General features: G+C 35.0%; 1 protein-coding gene across 1 annotated transcript in view; it reads left to right on the plus strand.

Moving 5' to 3' along the window:
• LOC107751902 (triple functional domain protein-like) overlaps positions 1–11058 on the plus strand; it is a 162369-nt gene that overhangs the window by 66985 nt on the left and 84326 nt on the right. Inside the window, exons 3-5 of the mRNA XM_016567674.1 lie at positions 1953–2027; positions 3316–3430; positions 9223–9415. Of these exons, the coding sequence (XP_016423160.1) occupies positions 1953–2027; positions 3316–3430; positions 9223–9415 (383 nt within the window). The remainder of the gene's footprint in view (positions 1–1952; positions 2028–3315; positions 3431–9222; positions 9416–11058) is intronic.

An 11058-nucleotide genomic window follows, 5' to 3' on the forward strand; every position in this document is an offset into this window, starting at 1 on the left:
TGAGTAATGAAAATTCAGCTTTGCCATCACAGGAATGAATAGCATTTTACAATATATTAAAATAGAAACAGTTATTTTAAATTGTAAAAAAAAAATCACAGTATTACTGTTCTTCTGCATTTCTACATCAAATAAATGCAGCCTGGTGAGCTAGGGATATGCCGGTATCAAATTCTCATGTTGCGATTAATTGCTTATGCTTTTATCACGGTATACGGTATTATCACGATATTGATATTTAGTTTTAAAAAAAAGTGCTGTCATAATACAGTATAACAGGTTTAATAACTTTTTTTCTTATAACAAAAATAACTGAACATTTAAATGCAATAAAGCAATACAGAAAAATGTATAAAGTTAAAAGTTTTACACAGATTAAAGTGCAAAAGAACTATAAAGACCAATAGGTATCACTTTACAATAAGACCTCATTAGTTAACCTTAGTTAATGCATTAACATTCACAATGAGCAATAGCTACATTTGCTACAGAAGTTATTAATCTTTGTTTAAAAAATACAAGTCTTAGTTCATGTTAGCTCATTAAATAACACAGCTGCAACTCTCGATTTTAACATCCTGTTATTAAATATTGGAATACCTAAGATTAATGAATGTTCAGAAGAATTTTTCATTGGCAGTTTGTTAACTAATGAATTAACTAATGTTAACTAATGAAGCCCTAATGTAAAGTGTGACCGAACAATAAAGAATCAAAACACTTTCAAACAATATTTAGGGCATGTTGTAGTCCAGATTAAAATGTAAAAAAAAGTTTGAAAATAAATAGCCTATTAAGTCTAAATATTTAAGTATTTGGCGCTGTGATGAACATCATAGCAAATACACAAATCTGAATGGCTGTTTAAATCATTTAAACATGATTCAGAAACGGAAAGTAGTGCAGCTGCTTTGTTTACAGGGTTTCCGGGGTAACGGCTGCATTTAAATTAATTATTATTATTATTATTATTATTATTTCTGCAGTTTAGCGCCATCTGCTGTCAGAGAGTGAAAGTGCGCTTTCATCCAGAGCGTCTCTCACATGTTCCGCCATGTGCTTCTCGTCCGCGCTTGTTTACATCAGAGTGCGCACGCGTCTTTCACGCAGCATACAGTGGATGTTGTGCATTTTGACCAGTTGATGGGAAAAGTATTCTTAAAATAATCAGTTTTTGTAATATATAATTATTCACGGTATTTAGAAGTGCCCACAATAACAATATCGTGCATATTCATTACCGTGATATATATGCCATTACCGAATACCGGCACAAGTCTATGGTGAGCATAAGAGACTTCTTTCAAAAACATAAAAAGTGTCTATATACAAGATATTAATCAGATGTTCAACAAGCTGTTTAAAGAAGAACACAATACTTTTCCTGATCACAGAATTCTGATTGACCTTTATATGCTCACTGGGTACTGACATTTATTTATTTTGGATAACCCGGCTATTTTTTAAATATGTTTGAAGTTTTAATTGGCGAATTGGTTTAATGCAATATTTTGACACTATGTGTATTGAGGGAGATTGGTGTCAGTGAGTGCACATTAGCAATGTTATATGCATTGGCGAAGCTGTTGATGAATTAAGATCTTGCCATCTGTTGAGTAGGCGGGGGAGAGAAAGAATGAGGATCAGGGTTGGGCAGGAGAGGGTGGAGTGGGCATGTATCTCTGACTGGGGAGGCCGTGACATACAGAACTAAATATGTTATTAACTGCACACCATAATCAAACACACTGAAGTAAAAAAAAAAAAACTGAGTGGGATAACACTGCACATGCTTTAGCTATTATCCTGTCATAGTGTGTTGTGTTTCATAAATGTAGACTAATCAACCTAAGAATAAATGATATCATGCGTTGCTTTTCCTGTTTACAAGTTATGTGAATGTGTTTGTCATCATGTGCTTTGTAAACTGACCAGTTTTTGACTCCTTCCAGGGTTCCACAGAAATGAAGACATGAAGGCCATTGAAGTTCTTCCCATCCTTAAAGAAAAGGTGGCATTCTTATCAGGTGAGCCTATATATTATTCTATATATTGGGTTTCCTAATCTAGTTGTCTAATAAATCTGGCATTGTGTACTACAGCGACTGTTGGCTCTTTGATTAATTGCTTTGTTCCTCTTTTGTAAGTCGCTTTGGATAAACGTGTCACATTTATGCATGTCTTAATGCATAAATGTAATTGTTACTGACCCCAAAAGTAAGATTTTTAGGAAATTAATACTTTTATTCAGCAAGGGTGCAGTATTTTGTTTAAAAGTAACTGTAAAACATACTGTAATGTTGCAAAATATTTCTATTCTGAACTATATTTATCAAAGAATCTGGAAAAAAAGAAATCCTGAAAATGTATCGTGGATTCCACAAAAATATTAAGGAGCACATCTGTTTTCAGTATTGATAATAATAGGAGATGTTACTTGAGCACCAAATCAGAATATTGGAATTATTTATGTGACACTGCAGACTGGAGTAATGGCTGCTGAAAATTCTGCTATATATATTTCACAGTATTACCTTTTACTGAATTTTTGATCAAATTAATGTAGTAAGCATACAGAAGGGGCTTCTTTAAAAACATTTATATCTCTTGCCAATCCCAAACTTTATACCATGGTACCATGTCCAAAAAAACATCATAGTTAAGAAAGGAGTGAAAAAGAAACTGTTGATTCCCGCTCCATTCTAAGCCATTTATTTAGAAGTGTTCGCTCCTTATCCAAAGGCCCGGATTTCTATGAATATTAACGAGAGGAAACTTATTTGCAGTGACAGTCATTAACACTCTGAGATATGTGAGCTCAAAGGCAGAGCAGCATCGCTGGGGAAATGTAGTCAGTGTTTTAGCTGGCTGCTGACCCTGATAGCTTACGGACATCTTAATCTTTGGCAGGCCAACTTGCTTATCGTCAGCTCAGCTTGTCTAAGAAGAGATATAACTCATTTTCAATTTTACCCTTCTTCCACCTCTGCACTTCAAAGTAAGTGTAATGGAAGTTGGTATGCAATAACGATATGAAGCAATGATATTACGTTAACAATGATATGAGGCATCATATTCTGCATTAGACAAAAACCGCGGCTAGTCAAACTGTTTTATCCATAAATGGCCAACTTGGCATGGTTGACTATGATAAGTAGGCCATGGTGTTCCAAAGCATCACTATATACAGTAGGTAGGCTAGTTGGACTCAGTTTTGTTTCTTAAGATTGGCCATTGCCCTATTTTTACTAATGCTTGAGTGGCACAGATGTTGTTGTTCCAGTCAAATATATAGTGTGTTGATTTGGCCTTCAGGTGGAAGAGATCGCCGTGGAGGGCCAGTCCTTACATTTCCAGCCAGGAGTAACCATGACAGAATACGACAGGAGGACCTCAGACGACTTATTGCGTACCTTGCAGGCATTCCCAGGTATGCAGTGTGTGTGTGCGTGTGTCTTTATCTGTGGGAACATTATTATGCAACTAAAGTTGCTGTCGTAATAGATCAGGTTCAGCCATTTGAAACATTGAGGGATTGATCCCATGGCAGCACAAGTGTGGAAGTCAGCCAGCTGCTGGAATTCTAAAATAACAATTCAGTCACCATTGTGTTCACCCTAGCTGCTCAAGGAAAGATAGACCAGCATTTGATCTATTTTTGGCCATTTCATTTAAAATCGGCCATTCAGTAAAGGTGCAGTCACAACTTTGCTGGAGAAAATCAGCTAAACCAGTCATTTCAATAGAAATCCATGTGATCGAGAAACCCAACAGTTTGATGTCAGTATGATTAGTTATTATATTATATTATATTATATTATATTATATTATATTATATTATATTATATTATATTATATTATATTATATTATATTATATTATATTATATTATATTATATTATATTATATTATATTATATTATATTATATATTTTTTTTTTGTGAAAGAAATTAAAGCAAAAAAAAATTCAGCAAGGATGCAGTATATTGATCAAAGTTAACAGTAAATGTATACTGTTACAAAATATTTCTATTTACAATTAGAACCTGTTGTTTTGAATTTTATATTCATCAAAGACTCCTGAAAAAAAAAGAAAAAAAAAATTATCATGGTTTCCACAAAAATATTAAGCAGCACAACTGTTTTCTACATTGAAAATAATAAGAAATGTTACCTCAGCACCAAATCAGCATATTGGAATGATTTCTGAGGGATCATGTGACACTAAATCATGTAAACACAGGGTTACACTTTATTTCGATAGTCCACTTTAGACATTCTACTAACTATAAGTAACTTTGTAACTACATGTCAACTACATGTCAACTAATTCTCATTAATTTGCAACTACATGTCTACTAACTCTCAGAGTAGACTGTTAGGGTAGGTTTAGGGTTAGTAGAATAAGTTGACAAAGAAAGTGTTAGAAGATATTAAGCAGACAGTCTACTAATACTCTACTAACTGCTAGTTGACATGTAGTTGCAAAGTTACTTACTGTTAATAGAATGTCTAAAGTGGACTATCGAAATAAAGTGTTACCAAACACAGTTACCACTCTGTTTACTTTGCCATATCTAGTGCCATAAATACCATAACACTTTCTTGTAGATATAATTTTGCTAAGCTATATATAGGAATCAGAATATAATAGAGACTTGTGAGTTGTGAAGTGAATGCTAGGGCAGTCTGTGTTTCTAGGTTGTTGCTAGAGTGTTTGGGTGGTTGCTATAGAATTGAGACAGTTGCTAGGGTGTTTTGGTGGGTTACTAGGATGTTTCTAATGAAATTAAATTCACAAGCAAGTTTTCATTTTGTTTAATTTAATTTCTTTTCATATTTATATTCATAGACATGTCATGCCTATGGCAAGGAGATGGCTAAGCTTTCCTCGGTCTTACACACACTTTAACACTCAGAATACTTGCATACACCTTAGCATTGCAGTAAGCATAATTTGCATATTGCATTTTCTTCAGAAAACATTAAAGTCTAGTTAATGTATTTTTGCCAAGTCCTGGTTTTGGTTTTTAATTTTTGGTTTTGAAGCTCCCTGCTTTCTGGTTTGTTTAGACATCACATGGCTAATTTGCCTTTTCCCTGTTGTGTCCTTCATGTAGTAAGCATTGATTTGACTTAGGTTCCAGCTCTGCACAGTTCAAAACTTTATATAGGTTATCATCTGCCGCAGGGTTCTCCCAAACTTTACTTCTGTTCTGTTGTCCATAATCGCTTTGTTTGAGCCACACTGAATAATACAGAAATGAAACTTCATATTCTCGACAGCTGTAAACTCATTTTTTTTCACTTTTGTACAGAATGTGGTGGCGGTTTGAAAATGAATAATGCACCTCTGACTAGAGATGCACCGATCGACCGGCCAGGGACCGGAATTAGCCGATTTTTTTGCATGATTGGCCCGGACCTGTGGCCAGCTAGTCAGTCTGCAGATTCCTAGCCGGTCCGTTTTGACGTCACACCTACTCTCACATCCGCATGTAAACATGTCGTCGGCATGGAAGTTCTTCACTGTGAGTGAAGAAGACACAAAGTTCACAATTTGTAATACGTGTAACGTTAGGGCCAAAGTAAACCGTCGGGGAGCCACAAGGCTCGATTAACGCTTGTCTGGGACAAGTAGATTTTTTAAAGGCAAGTGAGAGATAATACTTGCCCGACTGGACAATGAATGACTAAATGACTCACTCATTAAAACAGTCATTTGCCGCCACCTACTGGTGGTTTGGTTTCATATTTAAAAGTATCATTGCATTTTTCCCAACATTTCTTATTTGTATGTTCCAAAAAAATTATTAAAAAAATGTATTTACGCATTTGCAATTTTGCGGTGTAAATGCATTTATGGCACCTCAGCTTCATCAAACGCCACTTCAGATGCATCTTCTGTGTTTCCTATAGTGGAAAGATGGAGTTTGTTGATACTGATTTCATTTGAATGGTAACAACTCTACAGTTTATAATAATAATAATTTATGCATTTAGTAGACGCTTTTATCCAAAGCGACTTACAGTGCATTCAGGCTATACATTTTTTTACCAGTATGTGTGTTCCCTGGGAATCGAACCCACGACCTTTTGCGCTGCTAACTCAAAGCTCTACCACTGAGCCACAGGACACAAAAACTGGTTCTGTTTATTGTATTAGAAATGTGTATATATGCTTAACTTATATTTATAGTTTATTATATTATTCTGAATTAATTGAAACAATGTAAGAATTTTATGTGAAAGATGACATTTAATAATGTAAGGGAAATAAAAGGACCATTTATAACCATCGTGGGAAATGACATCTGTTTCGTTATATACAGCAACTCATTTTCAGTTAATTGTTATTTCTACCCCTTTCATGTCACAGAGCACTTTATTTTGAATAAATGAGAGAACATCTGTAACTTTGTCCAGATTGGGGGAATTGTAATGTTTAATAATTAAATATTAATTATGTAAATATATGTAGTTCCAGTCAGTTTAATAAACGTTCTATACAAATGTGCAGCCTTCATTTAAAGCACACACAAACACTCAGACCACTCACACACAGAGACTGGAGATCATTTTGTGCACAGAGAAACATTCAGGAGAACAGAAACTTGTTGTCAGTGCTGCCCCACAACATTTATTAGTTAATTTGCTTTGCTACTGAAACACTACGCTACATTAAATTTCTCAGCAATGAGGTGGTAATGTTGCAGTTTTTGAAGTAAATAAACTTGCATGCACACAAACACACACACACACACACACACACACACACACAAGTAAATGTTATAATTCATTCAAATAAATATAATCTTACTACACAACTTTATCTCTGTGTCTGATTTAAAGCAGGCAGAATGTTATACCTAGGAAGCCGTAACTGACAAAAACAAACGTCATTTTTACCTTTCCGGTCTAGTTTTGCACGGCAAATCTGTAACTTTGTCCAGATTGGGGGAATTGTAATGTTTAATAATTAAATATTAATTATGTAAATATATATATATTTTTTTGCATTGGAAAAAAAAGTAGATTTTTGTTTGTATATGTTGTCAATTATAGTTTTAAGAAAGAAAATCATAATCGGCAGGTCCCACTTACAAAAAAATCGGAAATTGGAATCGGCCAATAAAATTACAATTGGTGCATCTCTACCTCTGACCCTTTGCTTGGAAGCGCAGATATTCAGTTTTACAGTATGTTGGAGACCCAGATGTGGCCCCTGGTTATGAAAACAAGGAGTTTAGTGAGGGAGTGTATAGACGCTTATGGCTGTTAGTTTTGCTGTCTGGTGTGTATCAGATAGCAAGGGGTGTAGATGTGTTGTTTGGCCTAAAACTGCAGATTTTAGGCCACATTGGTTGTCCTCTGTCACTCTTTCATGTCTTTCCCTCTTCTGTTTCTTCACTCCTAAGAAGAATTCTCATTCTTTCACACTGTAAAGAAATGTTCCTGACTCAATCCATCCCACATGCTGTCAACCACCACGTAAAATAATTATAACACGCCAATCAGTTCTTGAAATCAATCCCAACGTGTGTATATTAATACACTTACAATGGAGGTCTATGAGGCAAGGCATTGCACAAGGATACATGTTTAAACACTTAACATTTACATTTATACCATGATCTAAATGCTCGATTCTGATTGGCTGGAAAGTGTGTGTTAAAACTGTGTAATGCACAGGTATAATAATCCATCCAGCATGGCGCCGCAAATGGCAGCAAGGACGCTGAGCTCCGCGATTCTTCTATTGTTTTTGTTTGTTTGTTCTGTGTTTTGTCATTCTTCTTCTATAAGTTTTACCAGAGACGAACTCCTTAACATTAAGCAGAATAAATATAATCTTACTACACAACTTTATCTCTGTGTCTGATTTAAAGCAGGCAGAATGTTATACCTAGGAAGCCGTAACTGACAAAAACAAACGTCATTTTTACCTTTCCGGTCTAGTTTTGCACGGCAAACTCAATAACAGATTCAACCTGTCAGTGCTGGCAAGTGACCATGGTGTAAGTGGGATGATACATGATTTTTTTTCATTATTTATTTATTTATTTATTTAACACTTAACTGTAGATAGATTGGACAAATACATTCACAGGAATTACAGGAATTACCAGTAACACAATGTATAAACCACTGAAATTTAAGATTTAAAAATCTTTTATGTAAAACAATTAATACAAAATAAACAACAAGTTATATAAGCACTTAAAATCACAGGCTTATTTATTGTTTGAGATTAGTTTAAATTGTTGAAATTTAAATGGTATTCATAATTTCTTGTTCATGGTTTGTTTGTATTAAATTTGATACATACACTACCGTTCAAAAGCTTTGGGTCAGTAAGATGTTAAATGTTTTTAAAAGTCCCTTGTGTTCGCCAACACTGCATTTATTTGATCAAAATACATAAAAAATTTAAAAGAACTATTTTAATATATTTTCAAATGCCACTTTGTTCCTGTAATGGCACGTCACATAATCCTTCACAAATCATTCTAATATGCTGATTTGGTGCTCAAGAAACATTCCCTACTGAAAACAGTTGCTGCATAATTTAACATTGTAAATATATTTAGTATCACTTTTAAACAATTTAATGCATCATTGCTTAATAAAAGTATTAATTTTTTAAAAACACAACAAAAAAAATATGCCTGCTTCAGATTTTAGAACAGTAGTGTACATATATATCACCCCACATCGTGCTATCCCCTCTTCTTGTTTTCTCTCTTATCTCACCCTTTTCTTTCTGTTCTCTCTCTCTCTCTCTCTCTCTCTCTCTATCTCTCAGAGAGGGAGGTCAGAATGATTTAGAGTTGTTCAGTGCTCATTCCTGCTGAAGAGTCAGACTAGAGGAGTGCAGCTGTGGATATGAAACCTTGAGTTAACAGCCTGTTTTTCGTGCCAGAGAGCTCTTTAGTTAGCCTTTTTTTACATTTACCTATTTATTTATTTATTTTTTCCTATAGCAGTCTTCTCTCAATTTAGCGAAAAAGGTTTCTTTATCTTTTATTTACTATTTTTGGGTAATTGTTATTTTTCATGCATGGTCCCTGCGCATTATGATATGATATTTGATGCACTAAAATGTATTTTAATCAGATTTGTAGACTTGTCTGAAAGCAGCGGCTCTCATTTACATCTCCCTAATGATGTGAGTGTCAGCAGTGCAGAAGAGCTGACGCTGTGTTTTTATTTGTTTATGTAGTGAGGAGGTGAGCAGACATGGCTTCACGGTCATCGTGGATATGCGAGGATCCAAATGGGACTCTATCAAACCTCTGCTGAAGATCCTACAGGAATCGTTTCCCTCCTGCATCCACGTCGCTCTCATCATCAAGCCTGACAACTTCTGGCAGAAACAGAGGACGAATTTCGGCAGTTCCAAGTTTGAATTTGAAGTAAGGACTTTATATATTACGGATTTACATTTAATAAAGTGATAGTGAATAAGAAGTTCTGTTTTTGGTAGATTCAGTTAGATATTGTATTGAATTTGTCTAAAAATCTGTTCTGTGAGATCACAGAATCTTTCAGGGAAATAAATAAAAGAGAAAACACAGTCTACTTATGTTTTACTAGAACATTCCATATTGGTGGTGCGAAAGTAGAGCTGTCAAAATTACTTCTGACCTATTTCATCAGAGCTGAGAGGAAGACGCATGCAGTAGTGTTATATTTAATCTGAAGGCTTAATCTCCCAAAGGAAGTTTCTTAAATTAACACATCTAGTGCAGCACAACATTCAAAAGTATTATTACATTGTAATATATGTGTAATAGATACATACTAAGTGTTTATAACTGCATCACATATATGATTTGGAACTGTTTACGCCTAAACACTAGAAAATACTTCTAATTGCACTGATGTAATGCAGACCAGACTGTGTTGAAGTTCTGGTCTCTATCCACCATCAAGTTTCAAGCGTCCACTATCTCCTCATGTGTCTGCTGTTGTCTCTAATAACATGACCTGAGCTGCAATCTCTGGAATGTTTTTCTGGCTCCTTTAAGTAAAGTGTTCAGTGTAACTGATCCAAAAGGGTTTGCATTCATCATCCAATCTGTGTTTAATTGCATTGTTGTTTTAAATAACAACTTCAGTTTCTTGGAAACCTCCCACTGAGTCACTGACAAAACCGTTTCACTCAGAACCCAGAACTGCCAAAATATTGTCATACTTTGCAGTAATCTGTTTTGGTTGTTGTACAGATGTCACAAAGATGCCTCACCCACATATAAAACAATACATTGTAATATTAAATTGCAAAAATGAAGACATGGCCAAAATGCGTAAAAAACAAACAAGCTAAACTTTTCATTTGCAAACTATTAATAGTCAAGCAGGGTCACACTTTAGTTTGGGGACCAATTCTCACTATCAACTAACTAGTAACTACGACTTTTGCCTCAATAAACTCCAAATTTGCAGTTTATTAATAGTTAGTAAGGTAGTTGTTATGTTTAGGTATGGGGTAGGATTCAGGGATCTAAAATATGATCATGCAGAATAAGGCATTAATATGTGCTTATAAGTAAGGGATAATCAACGGCTAGCCTTGCATTAAAGGATTTTAAATGCACGATGTGGAGGCAAAGAACCGCCCGACGCGAAGTGCATTTAAAACCCTTTAATGCGCGGCTAGCCGTTGATTATCCTACTTATTCCATGGTCATTTGCCAAGTTATAGACAAGTTAAAACTAGTATTGCTCTTTGCACCACAATATTTGACCGAATGGGTAAAAATTAGTTATTTTCGTCAGTTACGGCACGCTAGCGCTAGCATTCTGCCCGCTTCAAATCATACACAGAGATGAAATAGTGAGGTAAGACCACATTTATTTGAATGGATTATAGCATGTATTTCAATTAATTATCGATCAATCGATCGAGAGAGAGATGACAGTTGTGTGTACCTGTTTGCTGCGTCTGTGCGTCTCTCTCTACAAACAATTACTTCAAAAACAGCGATTTTATCACCTCCACCTCGTTGCTGAGGAATATAATGTAGCGATCTAGTATCTAGGCTATTTTATTAAT

The sequence above is a fragment of the Sinocyclocheilus rhinocerous genome, unplaced genomic scaffold (genome assembly GCF_001515625.1).
Source record: "Sinocyclocheilus rhinocerous isolate Xijiao unplaced genomic scaffold, SAMN03320098_v1.1 scaffold752, whole genome shotgun sequence".
NCBI lineage: Eukaryota > Metazoa > Chordata > Actinopteri > Cypriniformes > Cyprinidae > Sinocyclocheilus > Sinocyclocheilus rhinocerous.